This window comes from Phyllobates terribilis, unplaced genomic scaffold, assembly GCF_046119375.1.
Source record: "Phyllobates terribilis strain yellow unplaced genomic scaffold, ASM4611937v1 Scaffold_7__3_contigs__length_470593459, whole genome shotgun sequence".
Classification (NCBI taxonomy): domain Eukaryota; kingdom Metazoa; phylum Chordata; class Amphibia; order Anura; family Dendrobatidae; genus Phyllobates; species Phyllobates terribilis.
This window is the reverse complement of record NW_027362767.1, coordinates 355939209-355962131: the sequence shown is the minus strand read 5'-3', so window position 1 is coordinate 355962131 and position 22923 is coordinate 355939209. Positions and strand designations below refer to the sequence as shown.

Genomic DNA, 22923 nt, shown 5'->3' with positions numbered 1-22923 from the left:
GTCTGTGCCAGCCTAACCTGCCTGTTCCTGAGTCCCAGTGTGTACTGGGTCCTATCCCGCCTGTGTTCCTACCTGCTAGTGCCTCCCTGTCTGCACTCTAGCTGTGCTTGCCTGTACCCCTCTGCCTGTATTGTTCCTGAGTCCCAGTGTGTACTGGGTCCTATCCCGCCTGTGTTCCTACCTGCTAGTGCCTCCCTGTCTGCACTCTAGCTGTGCTTGCCTGTACCCCCCGGCCTGCATACCCACCTGCCTGCATACCAGTCGTGCCTGCCTATACCCACCAGTCTGTGTGCCAGCCTACCAGTCTGTTCCTGTATTCCCCTGTGTGGGTCAACAGCCGTGTCCGGGGTCTGTCCTGGAGTAGCACCTGGTCCCTCTGCTCGGTTCCTCCTTGGTGCACTGGCGTCGTATGCCGTCGTGCGACCCTGGTCGGATCGGGTGAATACCTAGTTACGCCCCTCCAGGCATTCACTCTCCGGCACGGTCCAGTGGAATCACTACAATCACACGCACACGCCGCTCAGCCCGGGCGTGTGCATAACAGCATGCTCAGGCCATGGTTCCCGTTGAGCCCCACGGCCTTCGCTCTCTGAGAAGTTTTCCAGCGAATACATGCATTAAAATAAATAAATAAATATTTTTTTTTTTCCTTTAGCTGAGTTCCAGGCGAATTACGCACCCGTCCAGATGGATCTATCTGCTCTCGTTCCCGCGGATCCGCTACGTTATTATGGGGATCCTAGACAAAGTCGTGCATTTGTGGAGCAATGCATGCTACACTTCAAGTTCTACCCTCTATGTTTTCCCACCGATCGGGTTAAGGTGGCATTCATTATGTCTTACCTGGCGGGTGATGCCTTGGAATGGATCAACCCCCTATATGAAACACAGGATCCGATCCTCCTGGACCTAATGGCCTTCCTGGTGGCCTTTCTAATAGTCTTCGATGATCCTAACCCGGAGGCTCCTGCTGAAGCTTCACTTCCCAATATCCCGGAGCAGCCCCAATGGGTAATGTGTGTGGGTAGCGCAATAGTCCTCCAGCCCAATGAGACTACTGCCCACCCAGAATCCTCACAGGGTGACTACGCTTTCCGGAATACTTCTCCCAACCTCAAGAGGCAGTCCAGACGTGCTAGACGTAGAGGCAAGCCGTCACGCCAGGGTCTGTCCTCCCTGAGACCTCCTGACCCCAACCTTGAAGTCCCTACTGAAGCTTCATCTCCCTGTATCCCGGAGAAGCCCCAACGGGTAATGTGCGTGGGTAGTGCACCAGTTCTCCTGCCCGAAGAGACTTCTGCCCATCCAGACTCCACACAGGAGAACTTCCTGCACCCGGCATCAGATGCTTCACCCACTTTAACCGGTGTGCATGTCCAAGGATGCTCCAAAGCTGTGGTTACCTCAGAGTCTGTGCACCTCTACTACCTGGCGGAGGACCCCCTGTTGCCTCCTGAATCCTCCGGGATACCACTCGATGACAAATGGAGAGAGAATTCTCTACACCCGGTACTCGATACTTTGTCCGCTTCGTCCTGTGAGCCTGACAATGGGTACCCCAAAGTGGTAGTTACCCCCGAGTCTCTACACCCCTCCGACCAGGCGGAGGACCTCCAGTTGTCTCCTGAACCCTTCGGGGTGCTACCTGGTAGCGAAAGGACAGAGACTCTCCTATACTCTGTACCTGATACCTCGCTCGCTTCGTCCAGTGAGTCCAACCTAGTGTACTCCGAAGCAGAGGTTACTCCCGAGTCTCTACACCCCTCCGACCAGGCGGAGGACCTCCAGTTGTCTCCTGAACCCTTCGGGGTGCTACCTGGTAGCGAAAGGACAGAGACTCTCCTATACTCGGTACCTGATACCTCGCTCGCTTCGTCCAGTGAGTCCAACCTAGTGTACTCTGAAGCAGTGGTTACTCCCGAGTCTCTACTCTCCTCTGACCAGGCGGAGGACCTCCAGTTGTCTCCAGAACCCTTCGGGGTGCCACCTGGTGGTAAATGGACAGAGACTTTCCTATATCCTGGATCTGATACCTCGCTTGCTTCGTCCAGTGAGTCCGACCTAGTGTACTCTGAAGCAGAGGTTACCCGTGAGTATCTACACCCCTCTGACCAGGCGGAGGACCGCCAGTTGTCTCCAGAACCCTTCGGGGTGCCACCTGGTGGAGAATGGACAGAGACTTTCCTATACTCGGTACCCGATACCTCGCCTGCTTCGTCCAGTGAGTCCGACCTAGTGTACTCTGAAGCAGATGTTTTCTCTGAGCCTCTGCACTCTTCTGACCCGGCGGAGGACCTCCAGTTGTTTCCTGAATCCTCCGGGGTACCACCAGAAAACAAAGAGACAGTGACTTTTCCTCATTATGTACCTGATAACCCGTCTATTTCTTCCTGTGAGCTTGACAAGATGTACCTCGAAGCAGAGATTACCCCCAAGTCTCTGTCCCCCTCCAACCCGGTGGAGGACTTCCAGTTGTCTCCTGTACCCTCTGGGGTGCCACCTGAAAATATGTGGAGAGAGACTTCCTTGTGTGCTGTTCCTGGTACTCCACCCGTTTCGTCTGTTGCTAAGGGTGGCTGGATGGGAGGTAGCATCCTAGCTACCCAGAGGAGACCAGTTTTTCCGGTGGACAGTGGAAGTGATCTCTTCGAAGTGAAGAATTGGCCCTCGAATTCCCTGCGGAAGATTCTGGCAGGTCTGAAGAAGAGGGGGCGTAAGGGGGGGGGTACTGTAACATACCTGGCGGCGTCCTTGCATAGTGGTCCATCTCCCACTGTGCAAGAGCGCGCACTTGATCTCCTGTCCAGAATGTCTCTCTGGCTTCCCTCCATGCTGTCTGTTTGTGTCTGTTTCTGCTGCTTAAGGGCGGCGCCCGATCACTTACTGCTTTTTGTACCTGCTGTGGGTCACACCCCTTGTGCGTCCTCAGCCTATTGCTGTCTGTCACCTGGTATATAGCTCAGCTGCGCCCATCTATCCCTGCCTGAGCATAGTGTTTCTTTCAGTGTGTGCTTGCACTCTGAGGGTGCCAGGTCCCGTTCTGTGTTCTCTTTTCTGCCTATCCTGGAGGCTGTATTTCCAGGCCTGTCTGAACACGCTCCTAGCCTGTTCCTCCTGCCTTCTAGGGGCCGATTACCTAGACCTGTTCCTGTATCTTGTCTGACCTGTCTGAACACGCTCCTAGCCTGTTCCTCTCGCCTTCTAGGGGCTGATTACCTAGACCCGCTCCTGTATCTTGTCTGTCCTGTCTGAACACGCTCCTTGCCTGTTCGTCCTGCCTCTCTGGGGGCCGTATTCCCAGACCCGCTCCTGTATTCCGCTGCAGTGTCGGTCTCCTCCGTACACTCAGTTCCAGTCTGAACTCTCTCCTATCCTTTACCTGTTTTGCCTCTATGTCCGTTCCCTTCCTTTTTCTGCAGAGTCTGAACTCGTACCTAACTCCTGCTTGTTGTCTCTGTACTCCCGTTTGTGAGTTTGTGGTCCACTCGCTACTTCACTGCAAGTACCCTGTGGGTGTCTGGCTCTGCCTTTCCCTTCCTGTCTGTTCCGTGTGAACAGAGCCCTGTCCCCCCTACTCAGCCTAGCCTGCTCTGACTCCTTTGCTCACCGCTCCGGCGGTTCTAGCCTGCTCTGACTCCTTTGCTCACCGCTCCGGCGGTTCTAGCCTGCTCTGACTCCTTTGCTCACCGCTCCGGCGGTTCTAGTCTGCTCTGACTCCTTTGCTTACCGCTCCGGCGGTTCTAGCCTGCTCTGACTCCTTGCTCACTGCTCCGGCAGTCCTGTCCTGCCCTGCTTCTGCCCGCTGCTCCGGCAGTCCTGTCCTGCCCTGCTTCTGCCCGCTGCTCCGGCAGTCCTGTCCTGCCCTGCTTCTGCCCGCTGCTCCGGCAGTCCTGTCCTGCCCTGCTTCTGCCCACTGCTCCGGCAGTCCTGTCCTGCCCTGCTTCTGCCCGCTGCTCCGGCAGTCCTGTCCTGCCCTGCTTCTGCCCGCTGCTCCGGCAGTCCTGTCCTGCCCTGCTTCTGCCCGCTGCTCCGGCAGTCCTGTCCTGCCCTGCTTCTGCCCGCTGCTCCGGCAGTCCTGTCCTGCCCTGCTTCTGCCCGCTGCTCCGGCAGTCCTGTCCTGCCCTGCTTGTGCTCGCTGCTCCTGCAGCCCCGTCCTGCTCTGTTCTTGCCCACCGCTTCGGGCGTTCCCTCTCTGCTGTGGTTGTCTACCGCATCTGCGGTTCTGTGACCCAGTCTGTACTGGGTCTTAACCTTTCTGTGCTCCAGCCCGTCCTTTCGGCCAGTACCTCCCTGCCTGCATACTCGCCTGTATCCACCCATCTGCATACCTGCCGTGTTTGCTTATATCCACCAGTCTGTGCCAGCCTAACCTGCCTGTTCCTGAGTCCCAGTGTGTACTGGGTCCTATCCCGCCTGTGTTCCTACCTGCTAGTGCCTCCCTGTCTGCACTCTAGCTGTGCTTGCCTGTACCCCTCTGCCTGTATTGTTCCTGAGTCCCAGTGTGTACTGGGTCCTATCCCGCCTGTGTTCCTACCTGCTAGTGCCTCCCTGTCTGCACTCTAGCTGTGCTTGCCTGTACCCCCCGGCCTGCATACCCACCTGCCTGCATACCAGTCGTGCCTGCCTATACCCACCAGTCTGTGTGCCAGCCTACCAGTCTGTTCCTGTATTCCCCTGTGTGGGTCAACAGCCGTGTCCGGGGTCTGTCCTGGAGTAGCACCTGGTCCCTCTGCTCGGTTCCTCCTTGGTGCACTGGCGTCGTATGCCGTCGTGCGACCCTGGTCGGATCGGGTGAATACCTAGTTACGCCCCTCCAGGCATTCACTCTCCGGCACGGTCCAGTGGAATCACTACAATCACACGCACACGCCGCTCAGCCCGGGCGTGTGCATAACACCTTTAGTGTGAATGTACAATTTTCCTAGTCATGAAAATACAGAAAAATCTTTAAATGAGAAGGTGTGTCCAAACTTTTGGTCTGTACTGTATGTATATATAAAAATCAGTTTGTTCATCTCCACTTTATAGCCACTTTAGGTCCTTTTAGGACTTTTACCATTTGCTATAAGTTATTAGAATTTCTGTGTTTTCAATCAGGAGTAATCCAATAATATCAGTTCAGGGCGAGGGAGAATGTAATATTCCCTGCAGCTATCCTGAAGGTACCATCAGGTTTTTATGCAGTGAATTTCTCCTATGTTCAGCAAGACAAGCCTTAGGATTTATTCACCCAGCACGAACGTGGTCCATTGGTAAACTGAGCTTTATGTCACTTCATACTTGGATCTGTAAGGCAGATTCTTATTTAGGAGCCACATGAATTTTGTGCACCACCGTACAATGCTCCATTGGGTACCATATACATGAAACTATTCTTACCTGAAGGCATCATTGGGTTTTATGCCTTCTTGGGAAGGGAAATTGCTCCTATATTTAGCAAGGAGAAATACAGGACAGCAATGTTACATAATGCCTTAGTCGTTTCCATTTGAAATAGTAGTTTACTGTGCCCAGGAATGCTTTATCTCTTTTGAGACCATAATAAAAGTGGAAAAAGCGTCCATGGCTTCAGAACCTCCTCCTTCCAATAAATGCTACTACACAAAAGTGCCGTCTTGTCCTCCTGGACTAACATTCTGGTCCTCAATAAGCTTTTAGTAAGAAGCATTGTTAAAGTAGAGTCACAAGGACTCTGTGTGCTGCTAGACAATGCTCCAATACAGAAATGTCCATAACTCTAATGGAGCACCAATGTGAGATTGGTGGGGGGCAGACTTCTGGCACCCCCAACGATCAGCTGAAGACTGCACCTGCAATGGCCGAAGCAAAGCTAAGTACTGGGCAGAACACAGCAGCCTCGTATATTGTTTAGTGACCGAGCTTTATCTCCCATTCACCTGAATACAAAATGAAGCGTAATTACTCAGCAGTGGCCAAATTCACTTGAATAGGAGATAAAGTGCAGTACCTGGCAGCGGCCACTAGGCAATGTATGGAGTTGCTGTGTTCTGTCCCGATCCACTGCAGATTTCAGTTGATTGGTGGTGGTGCTTGGTGTCGGACCCCGACCAATTTCATACGGATGACCTATCCATCCCATAGATAAGCCATCAATACTTCAAGTCTTCGAAAAACCCTTTAAGTGGCAAATATTTATGTACATATAAATATATATAGGGCCATTGTCAGTCTGTATTTTTTCAATGGAGCGCTCAGAGAGTCACTGATGACAATGAGGGATGCTGACATCTGGCAGCTGCTCGGCCTAAAGAAACAGCTAGGGAATGTACAGTGAATAAGTGCAAAGTGCAGATTTACGCCTAGAAGGAGCTTGGGACTTTTTGCCTTCGTCAGACATCCCCTCACAATGGCTGTCTGCATCCAGCTCCGTTCCACTCTACATAAGTGGAGAAATGTCAGCCGTGATTCACTCTGCTCAGAAGCCGATCACCGTACATACATGCGTGTGGCTTCTGATAACAAACGTATCTTACCACAAGAGTCTTGAATGATGCGGTGACTCGCAGAACATCTTTATGATCTGGATGTGCTTCCTAGAAGAAGAAGAAAGAATCATTGCTTAGTTTTTCCTATTGATGAGGACAAGATAAAGCGTAATGCAACATATGAACCACTACCCGCATATTGGCACAAACTAGGTAAATAGCGGAAATTTGAGGGTACTTTCATATGCAACGGATTTTTTTGTATTTTGGCCATATGTTTAAAATGCCATACAATGCAGCAGAAAAGTATCACATTCTGCATCTTCTAAAGACTCCATATGCTGCGGATTTCCCTATCTGTACTCCGCGGTAACACTGTCCGTTTTCCCAAAAAAGTTGTTTATGGGACAATTTTCTAGAACTGCTTCTATAAACCAGGAAATTTTTTACAAAATGCAAGTAAGTTATGAAATTTCAAAAATCATTTACAACCACTCCCATATATTTTCTAAGCAACAGACAAGTGGTGAAAACGTCACAAAATGCTTTACAATCATGGGCAATGTCATTTACATTTTTGATTGAGATTAAACATGAAAAAAATGCAGAAATAAAAAAATGTGTTAGTAGTTAAAAGTCTGATCCAAGCATTGCCCGAGGCGTACCGCAAGTCCTAAAAATAAAAGTTCAGACTGTGCAGAGTTCAGACATGCCACTTATCTCTATACAATCATCTTCACATATAAAGCAAAACTGAAGCAATCGAAAATCTCTGAAATCCAAACGCAGTAATCATCCAATTTATGTCCTTGACAAATAGTCCGATGAGGTGGCGGGTGATGAGATATGCAACTATTCATCTCTCACTTTAATTAAAAAAACACACAACAACTCCCTAATAAAGCTGTCACCCACAAAGACATTTAGGTTTCATACATGCATTACATAAGACTTTGGCAGAGAAAGACATATGTTAATTTTTAGTGGTCCAGTAGATTCAAATTAAATATTAAATTCTGCAAATATCTTTGATTCAAAGTTCCCTAGCATTGTGTCTTCAGCTCGTGTGCAGACCTATGCATCGCCATGGTTACAGACTACAAACAAACTCTGTATAGTCTGATCCTAGAGTAATACCCTCCTTCTATCTCTCCCCTACTTATTACTAAACCAGCAAATTTATTTAGGTAGGAGGGCAGATGGAAGGAAGGAAGTATGTAATACAAGATCAGACTACGAAAGACCGTTTGTAGTCTGTTACTATGGAAACACATTGGACTGCATTGAAGCTGCTCTTAAAAAGTAGAAAATGCTTAATCTTGCAAATTTCTTCAGGTTTCATTCCAGATGGACAATGAAAACATACTATCCCCTTATAATTTCACAACATTAAACTTTATCACGTACAGTTTTTTTTGCAGCTGACATAGCGATATGTAAAAATCATTACTTGCAATAATGCACTACATTGTTCTATAGAAGCAATTTAGTGCATTTCACCCAACCTCTCCAGGATAGATTACATCTGCAAACTCAAAGCCAAAACTGGGGAAAAGGGGGTCTTACAATGTTCCAATCGTCTTAAGTACATTTTTAGAATAAGCTCTCAGTTTTCTCTAACCTAGTGGGTGTAGACTAGCTGTTGCGATGTCTCCCATGCACAGTAAACAGAGAAGAGGAGATCCTGGAGGAGGAGCAGAAGAAGTGGCTTATAAGTGGTAAAAGAGACATTTTTCTCTAACTAGATTTATTACAAAGTTTCTTACAATCACTTGCACTATTGATATATGCAAAGTTTATTGGAAGTACAGTTTCCATATGGTTTATACACTGAACCCAATAATATACAAGTGTGCAGTCAGCGATAAAGCCCTTCACCCCTAGTGTGGCCTAAAAAAATAATTTACAGTTGTACTGAGCTGTGTGGCTGTGAATCTAGCAGTGAGGTCAAATAAATTTGCTAGAAACTGCAGCTCAGTCTTCCAGTCTGTCTGCGTCTCCAGATTTCAATATGCTCCGTAACCTGAAACCTCATTGAGTTGACAGACCATCTTACTTTAACCAAGATAGATGTCAGCCCTTTTTAAGAGTGTATGGTGAGTTCAGGAGGCAGGGGAAGAGGAAGAAGAAGCTCATAAGTGAAGAAAGAAGCAGAATTCTCTGAATATAACACAACGTTTACTATAAATGCCTGTGTTCTTAATTTATTCAATTTGTTGAAATGACAGTGACCATTTAAGCTCATCCTGACCCTAAAATACAAAATCTTACCAATATTTCTTCCACCAAGATTGGAGTCTCTTATGCACCATAACACAACCATAATTCACCATAAAGATATAGCAAATAATTCTATCAGGGATTCTGGTCTGTTTTATTTAGTCAAGCGGGTGACTGATATAGATTAGCATATACAATTTCTGCTCTGTGCATTTTATATATCCACAGTGTGAACATTATAATGTAAGCTTTCATGCACTGGGACTAAGATATCAAAACAGAACAGATTGCTGGGTGCTGTGGAAAATCAGTACGGTCTTTTTAGTTTTGTTTATACGGTTTCTGAATTTACACAGAGAAATTGCAGTGATGTTAGGAAATATGTACATTATTCATATGTAAATAAGGCCGTTTATGTAGAAATATTCTGCGCATGAAGACCAAGCTATTTCCATGCAGGGCTGCTTGCCATCCTATATTTGTATATATAACAATTTCATAGTTGTATCTGTTATATGGCAGTAAATGAGATTCTGAATGCCTTCCCGAGATATGACAGCTTGTCACAGCTTCTACATGCCCATAGGCGATCTGTAACATATTATTCAATAAAGCCGGAAATTCCTTACCCTATTCTAGTAAGAGTTAGAAATCTACTACTATCTAAATAATACAAGAGCTGAGTTCTCCAATATATGTTTTACTAGGATCATAGCACTTTGTAACCAGTCATATATATTTACAGATAATATATACCCAAGATGCAGGCTCTCCATCATACTACATTTTTAGAAAAATCTAATTAATAATGTAGGCAGTGATTGTGAATTGCATAAACCGAATTGCTGCCAAGCTGCTTTCGTTCTGTTTTGCTTCCAGCACATGGCTAATCCAGCTTTGAGATATTTGAGAAGGACCGGCTGCTACACATATATTGTCTAAAAACTACATATGGTGAAATTTAAAGGAATACTCCAATAAAAACTGATATATGATGGAATGTTTAGTGCAGAGCATGAGTGGGCGGTGCATGACACAGGCATGCTCGGTTTGGTGTTCTGTGAATCCCTTTATCGAGCCCCACCCCTGGATGGAGTGTATGTGTCACCGAGGTGTCTATCCTCGATGATATCAAACCCAGACAGCAGGCTCTAGGACTGATAGTGCTGAGGGTTTTTTTAATGCGCCTGGATATTGGGTTCAGGTTTTAGGAACGAGTGGAAGAGCTGGATGGGACTGGTCGTTTCCATTCTCCAATCCAGGAGTTGCAGCTGGTGTAAAAGGGCAGCTGAACTGCTCCATAATGGTCTGTGTGTGGGAGGTGAAAGACTTTGTTTATGTGGCCCAGTCTCTGACAAAGGCTGTGAAGGAAGGACTGACCTCTAAACTGAGGAGCCCCTGATATATATGGACAGTCTATTTTCTGTTTTCGTTCTGTTATACATTCTATACTATATATGTATATTATAAACAAAAGTATGTTGGAACATATAAAAGTGAATACAAGGAGCATGTTAGTGGATGAATACTCAATTGTAATATTACAGCAGGACTATATGGCTATTTGCCCACAATGCAGAAATTCTCCGCATTTTTTCCTGAGCGTTTCTGCATCTCCCTGGCAGAAAAAACGCATGCGGATTGTACATGCGGATTGTACATGCGCTTTTCCTGACAAGGACAAGCGGAAGTGAAGCGTTCTTCACATGCATTTCCGCATGCGGGTTGACAAGCACTTTCCAAGCGATTTTAGCATCACTTGGAAAGTGCTTGACAACTTGGTCACACTATATATAAATCCATGCAAACGTCATGGATTTATATACTGTGACCAAAAGAATGGTAAAAAATAAATCTATACTTACCTTCTGATGGCCCCCGGAGTCTTGATTCGATGCGTCTCGGCTTGCCGGCAGCTCGCAGTACACTACACTGAAGGACCTGCCGTCACATGACTAAATGACGTCAGCGCAGGTCCTTCAGTCCACCGCGATCTGCTGGCAAATGAAGACAAGCGCACCGCGGGCCATCAGAAGGTAAGTATTATATTTATTTTTTATTTTATTCTTTTTTTTTTTTACAGGTTCTATGGTACCCAGGTCCGGAGGAGAGTCTCTCTCCAGGCCCGGGTACCATCCGCACATTGAAACGTTTGGATTCCGCATGTACAGATGCAGTGATGCGGATTCCATGCGTTCCAATGCAAGTCAATGGCGGCGAAAACACAGCGCTTCCGCAAAATAACTGGTAGTGCTGCGTTTTTTTCCGCAATGATAATCCGCAGCGGAAATTTCCGCAGCATGTGTGACGCGCCCCTGGGCCTGTGTCGCGCTGCGTTGCGCACGCGGGAGCTTACCCGGAGCCGGATCTGTTGAGGGTTGTAGTCTCGTGGCGGTGACCCGGTCCGTGCCCAGGGAGTCAAACTGAGCGGCGATGTATCAGCGGTAGATGTTGGACGACTACGCCACCCGTTGAGTACAGCTAAGGAGCTGCTGCTGCAGGGCAGACCGCTGAGGCCGGTGGTAGGATTGTGCAGCGTGATAGTATAACCCCCAACGGGAGGGGTATGGCCTCAGGGCAGCCGACGTGGATGATGGGGGTAGCAGGAACCACTCGGAGACGGTACGGTGTAGTTCAGGGTCTTTACTGGTGACAAAGATAGACCCTCCCGGAGTACTGGCTAGCGATTGGGGCCTGGTCAGTCCTTGAGCAGATGGGATCTCCCCTGGCCAGGCGGAGTTGTAGGCCTCCCAAACTAACTGTACTCTTCTGGCTACCTTGCTAGAGGCGGGTATAAGTAGCCCACGTCCCTCAGTGTACCGTGTGGTGCTCACCCGTATGGCCGATGACTCGGGGCCTTCTAGTAGCTTCCGCTCCACGACGGCAGTGCTGGTCCCATGCGTGTGACCGTGCCTTCGGGTTTCTTGGCCAGAGGACCTGGAATCCCCTGCCTGACGGATTCTGCTGCTGGGTAGGAGTTAGTCCCCACAGCCTCGGACTCCGAGTCCGGTAAGAAATCTTCTCAGTCAGGGCGAGCTCTGCAGCTGCCAGCCCCTGACTCCTTGTTACACTGCTCCCACAGAGCTCCTGATGTTCTGTTCCTATATTTGCTTCTTTTCTCTGTCTCTACTTCTTCTCTACTCACTAACCCTGCCTCAGCCCCAGTTTTATATAGGGGAAGTTCTTCCCCTCCCAGGACTGTGCAGGAGGTGTGGCATGCATAGGATTCCTGACCAAGAGACCTCCCACCTGCTCTCAGACGTAATATCTCTATCACTGTGGCAACCAGACCCCTGGGGTGTCACATTCCCCCCTAGTGAAATTTAGTACTCCGGGACTAAACATATTTTAGAAAAACATAACAAGATATAACAATAACAATACAATAAAGAAACACATAAAGGTGGTCACGGCATGTCCGTAACCGGGTGCAGTCTTTGAAGAAAGCAAGGTGTCCATTTCACCAAAACAGGGAGACGTAACCAGGTAGGGGTCTGTCCTGCCCCGAGTCCTTAACAGTCTTTAGTCCATTCCTGGGTTACGCTCCAACCATGTACAAAGGATTCCCGGTAAATCCACCAAAGACTCCCATAAATTACTAGAAACACATAATTATTTACAGGATATGGCCGCTCTCAGTCCTCGGCCAGTGGGGATAAGGAATGGCTGCTCACAGTCCTCAGCCTGGTTTAAGATAGGGGCACATGGGGAACAATTCACTAATCCCAACGGGGACCATATTTTAATTAGCAGCAGTCCTTGTACCCTTACGGGTAACTATTTACAGCTCTTTATTCACGCTACTTCCCTTCAGTAGCTATGTCCTCTTTGTGCTCCCTCCTGAGGGTAGTCCTCAGACCCGTCCGGGTCCTCTTGGCTTTCCTCATATTGGTAGTACTGCAGCTCCTCCTCGGTTAGCTGGGTTAGTATCTCTGCGACAGTCCTCCTCCCAGGTGGCCAGGACTTTACCTCCCTTTGGGCTGCCCCGGTTAATTGGGCCACCAGAATGCTCACTTTTTGCTCCTCTGTGAGGGGGTACACCTGGAAGAGGCTATCCAGCTTTTCTCTAAGGTCATGCAGGGTATGTGACTCCCCTGAGTACTGGGGTAGCCAGGCTGCCCCCGGGATATAGGGCATGGTGAAAGGCATGACAGCAACAGCGGTGGCGCTGGCGGGGGTTGAAGCGGTGAAGCTCTCCTCCGTATCCGGCATCCTTCTCCCCCCTAGTGGACCGTGGCCTACCTTGCGATGATCCTCTTCCGTAGGCCGCGGCTCCGCAGTGGATCGTCAGGGTTGAGGACCTTCCGTCGCGCTCCTGTGACGTCGGCGTCTGCTGGGCTCCTTCCAGGACCTTACGCAACGTCCGGACGTGAGGCGGGGCTTCAGTTCTCACGCGCTTTTGGAGTCCACGCCCCTCTTCTTCCCGCGCGGCGCCCTCAAGATGGCGTCCAATGGCGGGAAAACTCCACGTATGGCGTTAAGAAGGCCGAAGATGGCGCCGGATGGCGGGAAAACTCCACCGATGGCGGGAAGGAAGCGGAAGATGGCGCCGGATGGCGGGAATCTTCACCACAGGTAAGTTTGAACAGTCTTTTTCAGGCACGCAGTACCCGGTGGTTGCAGGCACGAAATCCTGCCGACTACGCCAAAAGTTGACGCGCCCCTGGGCCTGTGTCGCGCTGCGTTGCGCACGCGGGAGCTTACCCGGAGCCGGATCTGTTGAGGGTTGTAGTCTCGTGGCGGTGACCCGGTCCGTGCCCAGGGAGTCAAACTGAGCGGCGATGTATCAGCGGTAGATGTTGGACGACTACGCCACCCGTTGAGTACAGCTAAGGAGCTGCTGCTGCAGGGCAGACCGCTGAGGCCGGTGGTAGGATTGTGCAGCGTGATAGTATAACCCCCAACGGGAGGGGTATGGCCTCAGGGCAGCCGACGTGGATGATGGGGGTAGCAGGAACCACTCGGAGACGGTACGGTGTAGTTCAGGGTCTTTACTGGTGACAAAGATAGACCCTCCCGGAGTACTGGCTAGCGATTGGGGCCTGGTCAGTCCTTGAGCAGATGGGATCTCCCCTGGCCAGGCGGAGTTGTAGGCCTCCCAAACTAACTGTACTCTTCTGGCTACCTTGCTAGAGGCAGGTATAAGTAGCCCACGTCCCTCAGTGTACCGTGTGGTGCTCACCCGTATGGCCGGTGACTCGGGGCCTTCTAGTAGCTTCCGCTCCACGACGGCGGTGCTGGTCCCATGCGTGTGACCGTGCCTTCGGGTTTCTTGGCCAGAGGACCTGGAATCCCCTGCCTGACGGATTCTGCTGCTGGGTAGGAGTTAGTCCCCACAGCCTCGGACTCCGGGTCCGGTAAGAAATCTTCTCAGTCAGGGCGAGCTCTGCAGCTGCCAGCCCCTGACTCCTTGTAACACTGCTCCCACAGAGCTCCTGATGTTCTGTTCCTATATTTGCTTCTTTTCTCTGTCTCTACTTCTTCTCTACTCACTAACCCTGCCTCAGCCCTAGGTTTATATAGGGGAAGTTCTTCCCCTCCCAGGACTGTGCAGGAGGTGTGGCATGCATAGGATTCCTGACCAAGAGACCTCCCACCTGCTCTCAGACGTAATATCTCTATCACTGTGGCAACCAGACCCCTGGGGTGTCACATGTGCACCGCACATGCGGATTATCATTAGGGGACATGGCAGGCCTTCTACTAAGCGTTTAAGCGTTTCTGCAGCGGAATTGCCGCTGCGGAAACATTTATAAAAACGCATCGTGGGCACACAGTCTAAATGTGTATATTAATTAATTCTATAATGTCACCATACTTGTCAACTTTTCCAGAATTTACTGGAGGCTCCTGGAAAAAGGAAAGACCTCACAGACTCCCATAAGAATTGCCTAATCTCCAAAAGAACACAAAAGTCTTAAGGGGATTGTCTCGCAAATTGAAAGAAAAAAAATCTTTGTATTAACACCTGTCATTTTTTAACCATATCACTGCAAAAAAATACCACTCCAGTGTGATGTTCACTCTTTTAGCCCATTTTTTTCAACTTTACTGCAGTTTTGGCCTTTCCTCTTGGTTAAAGGGCAGACAACAACATGAAATATGTGACCAGGAAGCAACAGATTCCCCCAGGAATACATTACAGTCAGCTTGTGCTATCCCCTGAATGCCTGTCTTCTTCCTCTGACCTGCAGATCTACCATTTATCTAATTAGATTTATGTCTATTTATTTTTATCTATTATCTGGAATCTATCCATCCATCCATCTACAATCTTATCTAATCCAATTATTTCATTCCCCCTTGTTACTGGTCCTGCACATGCTCCATTTCTCCTCCCATAATCACATAGTATCGACCTCTTCACGGTCAGATCACTGAGCAGCATAAAGAGGAGGGACAGAGCAGTGAAGCTACTGAGCATGTGCATACACTTCTGAAGGCGGCCCAACAATCCAGCCAACATTGGGCATTACAACAGGTAAAATTGAATGTACCTCCAAAGCCACACACTATATTTAATTGATGTATATTGGAAATACACTTCTTCTGACACTCTCTATTAAGTATTTTCAGTGGGATAATCCCATATAGGAAATTGGCCATGCCTGAATGTTTTCTGCACATGACGCCAAGACACTGGGTCATCAGACCATGGAGCATGGGAGCATATTCAGGGGGTGAGAATGAAGCCTGTAACAAGGTGAGGGTCTACAAAAAAAAACTTTTTAAGAGTGTGAATATGGAATGGCCTACAGAAGGGGCATGCTTACGCTTTAAAAAATTATGCTTGTCCTGGAGCAAAATTTTGAAAAGCTACCAAGTATGAATATTACTATTACAATACCAAAGGGCTTGAAGATATGCCATCCTTTCTCAGGCTATGTCCTTGATTTTATTGATCTAAGGAGAATTTATCCCTTTTCCATCATTGAGGTTTCATAAGGAAATATAGATCTGCAAGTCCCTGGTCATAATGTAAAGACATAAATAGGATGATAGAGCCCATACAATACTAACAAACAAAGCAGCACACTGCAACGCTAAGTATGCGAACATGAAATATCTGAAATTTGAATAGCATTACTGCTGTAGAAAATAGAAATAAATGAGACTTTTGTCTCTTAGAGAGGAGTTCACACAGGCAGGTTCCTGGTATGATGAGAAAAGCCTTAACGTGGCTACCAGGTAATGCTATTCAAATTTCATATATTTCATGTTTGTATACTTAGTGTTACAGTGTGCTGCTTTGTTTGTTAGTATTTTATGGAGGTAGCGGCTCCTAGTAAGCACCTGTTCACACCCATTTCTTGTATTGGAAGTGCCGTCAGTTTTTTCTGTTTCAGAGCCCATACAATGACACTATTCATAGTTCATACCAACGGATGCTGCGACACCAATAACCACTTTACAAAGCATTTACCTCTATGTGCCTTTCCAGTTCTTGAAGAAGAGTGACATATTTGTCTAGCCTCATGAAAGGTTTGCTGAGACTTGTAGTCAGCATCAGAATTCCTGGGTTAGTGGCTCCTTGTCCCTCCATAAACTTCTCCAGTTCATCACTGACAAAGAAGAATACAGTCACTAGACGACAGTCAACAAAAGGCGCAAGGAGAGACATCACCCTACAGATATTAAAGGCTATGTAGGAACATGTACTTATCCACTACTAAGTTTTAGAACATACTAATACTAAAAAAAATGAGCAAAAACATTCATGATACCCAGTAACGGCCTCTAGTCCAGTCCTTTCCTTGCGGAGGAACCTCTACTGGCCGGCAGGCTGAGCGCGTCTCGAGATAGCATGACGTTATGGAGCTTAGTATGAGGATGCCGGCCACAGAAGTAAAGTCTGGCTGCAACAGAGCATTGGACCAGAAGCCGGACCTGAGTAATGCATATATTTATGCTCATCTCTAATCAATACTAAACAATATATTCTTAATATCATCATTATATTATCACTACAGTATACAGAACACAAAAAAGCAGCAACATTGTACAATATATGGATTGTTTTAAATTGCATTAGTGCTTTATTTACTTTACCAATAAATGAGAGGTTTTTAGTGCACATTTTGATCAATTCGAGAGAGCCCACCTGCCATGGTAAGGTGACCTCATACAGCTGGGATCCTATACTGCGAAGACTTACTTCTCTCCTGGGCCTAAGCTTACAAAATTAAATCAGAGCAGGTGGGATCCAATTTTATGCTGCTATAATTAACCCCTTAGCGATGGTCACCGCGCACGGGCTATCACTGTATGTAGCAGGATCAGGAGCTGAGCCTACTCCATACAGCAAGGTAGCTGGCTGTGTTATAAAGCTGGCATCAGACAGTAAGGGATGCAATCTGAGCTGGCTCTGATTGCATCAGTTTAACTTCCTATAAGCCGCTGTTAAGCGCAAGGTCAGGATATGAATGGGCTACAATATGGCGGCTGACACTTGTGATGTCCATCAGCACCCATGTTGCCGATGGCAGACACAGGCTTGCTGAAGACGTGTCTGCCATGCTAGAAACCTTATTAAGCCTAGCTTGTCCAGAGGTCCAAAAGGTAAACAATGCATAGTGCCACCATATAATACCTAGACCACACAATTACACCCAATAGGTCAATAAATAATGCATAAGGAATAAAATTAAAAATATGGCTACATCCAGATAACCTCCATAAATGCCCACTAGTGATGTGCAGAGTTGTCAAAGATGGAGCGTCAGAGTGTGTGTCTGCCATGGGCAAGAACATTTCAGCTTTAAATTGTATTGTCCCAGATTTATTAACCCTTTTCAAGAACTAGTAACTTTCAATTTTTGTGGACTCAACAATGCAAAACATGTAATAACCTGACACTATCAGCAGCTCCAAACGGTCTATTTGGTATTTTTGGGCAATTTGGGTATTTTTTCCCCTCTTCTTCATGATGCTAATAGCATGGAACATTTGGAGTCTAAAACCTAACTACATAGATTTGGGTTCCGAATTAACAATTACGTCTGATTTTTTTTGTATTGGTTTGACCCAGTCCATCCGGTGTGGTAATGGCAGCTTTTATTAGAATACTTTTCAGGGAGATAATACCACATTTTTTTAACATCAATTGAAGATAATGACATGTCTATTAAATTGAAGAGCTAATCCGGCTGATTAAAATAATGGGTCTGCTAATATGGAAGGATGTGATGACAGCCCTCCTTCCTAATGACACCGGTTACACATTACCTCTTATTGCAGGTTGGTGAATTGTAACTGGTTTGACCTACTTTCCTGCACATATTAGGAAATTGCTGAAACAATTATTTGAAAATGATGTCTGAACTGAAAAGAAAAGAGCACTAGTGAGGCGGTAAGAATTTCCATCAACAGGAAAAGCGTACTAGCCCGATTCATTATTGCATTGCCGCCTTTTTTTTCTCTAGTTTTTGGTGTCTTTCGCCCATTTTTCATTCACTTCTTCATTTTCACCTTTTTTAAATTCCACTTTTTTTAGTTCTTTTTTTATCTTTGTGGGCAGGATTTGGGGTTTCCAGATGTTCTTGGCTAATTCAACAATTACAATTTTTTAAAAAGTCACAAAATTTTTGCATAAGTGTACTTTAGTTCCACTCTCTCTTACCCTAAAGTGATTTTATGTATGCCAGATATTTTGGTGCAAATTTTGTGACATTTCAGCAGGATATGTAACTTTTTTGTACCAAAATAAAGAGTATTTTTGATTTTGCACAAAATTCACTATCCACGTATGCCATTTTGAAAAATTTGCCATTAAAAAACATTAACGAATACCTCAAGACAAAGTGAGAAAAGTGGCTTAAATAAAATGCAAATTATGAATTGAGTCCTATATTCTCTGAATAAGGCAAGGACCTATCATTTGCTCAATAAAATTGAGTTAGGCTATGTGCCCACGATGCAGAAATGAAGCAGAAAATTTCTGCAGCATTTCTGCATCTCCCTGGCAGAAAAAAACGCTTGCAGATTGTGCATGCGTTTTTCCAGCAGAATACATGCGGATCCACATGCGGGTTCACATGCGTTTCCGCATGCAGATTGACAAGCACTTTCCAGGCGATAGCATCACTTGGAAAGTGCTTGACAACTAGGTCACACTGTATAAATCCATGCAAACGGCATGGATTTATACAGTGTGAACCGTAAAAATTAAAACAAGTAAAGCTATACTCACCCCCGAGGCCCCGGCGTGGCTGCAGCGCTCGTTCCTGTCTGGTTCCCGGCTGCCGGCATATCGCAAGACAGAGCGGTGAAGGGCCTGCGGTCACACGACTGTGACGTCACCGCAGGTCCTTCAGCGATGCCGGCATTCAGAGAGAAGACGCCGGACAGGTGAGTATAAACTTTATTTGTTATTTTATTCTTTTTTTACAGGTACAATGGTACCCAGGTCTGGATGAGAGTCTCCTCTCCTCCAGAACTGGGTACCATCCGCACATAGAGACGCATAGAAGCAGCTTGTAAAAATGTACAGTCGCGGTTTCTGTGCGTCTCAATGCAAGTCAATGGCGGGAGTTCCGCTGCACTTCCGCAAAATTAAATGACATGCTGCGGATTTTTGTACGCAGCATAAACGCTGCGGAAAAATCCGCAGCATGTGCATAGAACATGCGGAATCCCCTTGGGGACCATGGGGTGCGGATTACCTAGCGTTTCACAAGCGTTTACGTTGCGGAAATTCCGCAGCATAAACGCTTGAAAAACGCTACGTGGGCACACAGCCTAAAATACCTTGCAAAAATCCCCAAGCTCCCCTGATTTTTTGGCATTTTGCACCATGTTGCTGCATTGCAAAAATATTAACATTTGTTTCTTCTGGAGCGCAATAAGTGAAATCTCTGCTTTGCAGACCAACTAAGCATTTCTCCAAAGTCTTCTCTAGGGGCATGCGCTTTCACCTCTCCCTCCTGTCGGTCACAGCTTAGCAGTTGATCTAGCAGTCTATCAATCTCCGATGCTGCTGACCAGTGATTAGCAGCATTTGGGAGGGAGGGGTGAAAGCGCACACATCCAGGGAAGACTTTGAAGAAATGCCCAGTTGATCTGCAAAGTATAGATTTCACATAGTGTACTTCAGAAGAAACACGTGATTATTTCTGCAATGGAGTGATGCAGCACAAAAAGGAAAATAGCATATTTATCTCAATTTTTTTTTGAGTGACATGTCCTCTTTAAAGTGTTACTGCCGGGAACTGCAGTACTCAGCAGTGGCCACTACACAGTTAATGCTTATAGCCAGCTGCTTCAAGCACTGAAGCTGAGTGGTGGGGTGCTGGGTATAAGACCCCCACTGATTTAATATTCATAAACTATTTCATGGATAGGTCATTAATGTTATTGTAGTGGAACAACCCTTTAACCCTTTCATTAGCCTAGGCCACCAGCAAAGTCTGAAATTGGTCAGAAATTTCTCTCCTAATTTCTATCACCGACATTTTGATATATATTCTATAAATCTGTTGTATCTAATATTCCTAAAAATATTATATTACTAGGAAAAGACTTACCTGTGCTGAGTCAGGACATTTACAGCTACCGGATGATTTGCACAGTACGTCAAATATAAAGACTTAAACTGATTAAAAAGTGTTAGAAAGCATCCTCCGACTTTTTGATGATTTTCTGGCAATCTGTAAAAAATAAAAAGATGCATATTAGCAGCTCGGCTGATGAAGTTCTGAATACGTCCTACACGTCAATGATTTCATTAATGGAAGTAACAAAGAAAGAGGTATTGATCGCACAACTTTACACTGTGTACAGTGAGCAGTCCATCCCTATGGAGCGATATCTATTCAGAGCACTACAGTAACTGGACATAGAGATACAAAAACAAATTCAAAAAAAATAAAAAATCTTTGGAAACCATAAAGGAATATTCTAGGCATGGATGGATGGATTGATAGATAGATATGCATGCTTTTTGGCCTGGGAGAGGCATGTTTGACAAGAAAAGGTAAGGGGCCCATCAAAGAAAGGTCACCTTGTTGTGGCTGGTGGGCACACACAAATTTGTCAACTTGTGAGTTAATTACCTTAATTTCATATGCATTTTCTATATAGCAGTAATGGAGCTTACATTTCATATATTTAATGTTTTCATGCATCTTGGTGCATGCATTGTGCTTCTGCTGCGCTCTTTAGTTTGTAGTTCCTAGCTAAAATTTCACCTGAAAATGTAACAGCAACATCTAGTGGAAAAATCTAGCAACTGTTTTGTAAAAATTTTAGATTGGGTTCACAACTCCATATTTTATTTTTTTCTGGACAGCTTATCCAATAATTACGGGCGGCCAACATATTTTTTTTTATATACACATTGGAAAATAATTATATATTAGTAGGATTTTAAGTTCTATGTCCACAGTCCAGAATTTATGAACACATTAGCAGATCATGAACTGTAAAATAATAATTACAGTAATAATCATCTCTACATGCTCCTCCGACTGCAGAAAAATCATGGATGTGTCAATTTTTTTTCATGGACAGGGAAAAATGTGCCCAATTTTTACAGACTATCCAAGAAACTCTGGACAGTTGGCAGCCTGCTATAGGAGAAACTGTGCCAAAGCAGTTTTACTGCAAATTACTGGGGGTTTCTATTTCATTGCTAATTACTGCAGGGTCTTGTAAATAAATAGCAGTTTTACCCACAAAAATCACACAGTCGTTAGAATTCAGTTTAAAAAACAGCCTGATTATGTGTAATGTACATGAGGAATAACATGATTTCTGGCCATTGTATGACTTGTATCCTGCATTTTTACCAGTTTTCCCCTCTATAGGCGCTATTTTCAGTTCTTCAGTTCTCTCTGAGGTAGTAGGTGGAGACTAGCTGCTATGTCTCCCATACACAGTGCACATTCTTATAGTACAATATTTGCTTAAAATTGAGATTTTTAAAGGACCCATATGATTTATATGGATAAGTCATCAAAGTATGATTGCTTGTGGTCTGACTGTGGTGACTGTACCAATCACTAGCAAATAACAACTTTACAAAGAAGACTATAAAATGTATACATTCTGGTAATTTCTAACATTTAGGTAAAAACCTTTCCAAAAATCAAAAAACTGACCTGCAGCTCCAAACAAAAAAAAAAAAAAAGTCTTAACAGGTGCAAGTCATCACGAGTATACAATATAACCAAGAAAATACAGCAGCACTCTGAAATGCTATAAAATGCAAAGATTGAATATAGGAAATTGGATCTGCATTACTGTTATAGAAAATAGATTTAAAAATAAAGGTACTTAGCGCACAAATTGGCCAATTCATAGGAGCCCGTCAGCTGCAACAAGGCGTACCACTTTGATGGGACCCTTCGCTTGTGTGTCTCTTCTAGACTGAAAGCCTACAAATTTAAGGTGCAGGTAGGATCCAGCAGTAATTAAAACCGCCTTAGACTTATAGGAGGCATTTCGGACTGAGCTACTTCCATCAACTTAAGCCTGTTTTTAATTAGTGCTGGATCCTGACTTTCCTTTAAATTTGTAGGCTTTCAGCCCGGAAGAAGGTTAAGATCTCACCAAATGGGTACGTCTTGTCGGGGCTAATGGTCTCTTATGAATTGGCCAATTTGTGCGTATTTTCATTTTTAAATCTATTTTCTACATCAGTAATGCAGTTCCAATTTCATATATTCAATGTTTGCATATTACAGCATTTCAGAGTGCAGCTGTATTTTCTTGGTTATATTAAATAGGTGAAAACCTTTAACACTGTAATGTTCAGAGTACTGTTTGACTTTTGCTGTTGGATAAACATCAGTGATCATTACATTAGTTACTTTGTATCACAGATTCTTACTTTGCACACTCTTCTAATGTCTGGCATAGCATTTGCTGAAATGTGCAAATTTCCTCAAAATTTCCTAGCAATGACGTGACATCCCCGGCACTTAACCTGCAACAACAAAAATGTTGATCACAATTGAAAAAAATGACCCAAAGCCTGCATTTATTTTTTTTAATGAAGAGTGTGGAGTAAGTGGGAACAAAAGGATCCTGCACAGAAATTTACCAGTTCTTCTTTCCCCAATATGATGAATCGTTTGGTTCATCTGACATTAGTCTAACGTACATGGTGGCCTTGAGAGTTGTCAACGGATAGGAAAAGGCTGATTCTCAGTTAACATCTGCAGATGATTCTAAGGGAAACGGCACAGATGTGCACTGTTATACAAATTCATTTTATTATCAACTTTTCTTTTTACAAAGATGTTGAAATGTTAATCTA

The 22923-nt window shown here is 45.6% G+C and overlaps 1 protein-coding gene across 3 annotated transcripts in view; it reads right to left on the bottom strand.

The window, feature by feature from the left end:
- ARHGEF6 (Rac/Cdc42 guanine nucleotide exchange factor 6) overlaps positions 1–22923 on the bottom strand; it is a 127132-nt gene that overhangs the window by 64407 nt on the left and 39802 nt on the right. For all 3 annotated transcript variants that reach the window (XM_073641265.1, XM_073641266.1, XM_073641267.1), the window contains exons 8-11: positions 22495–22590; positions 20189–20311; positions 16090–16228; positions 6495–6554 (exon numbers count right to left, since the gene is read on the bottom strand). In XM_073641265.1, coding sequence (XP_073497366.1) covers positions 6495–6554; positions 16090–16228; positions 20189–20311; positions 22495–22590 — 418 coding nt within the window. The remainder of the gene's footprint in view (positions 1–6494; positions 6555–16089; positions 16229–20188; positions 20312–22494; positions 22591–22923) is intronic.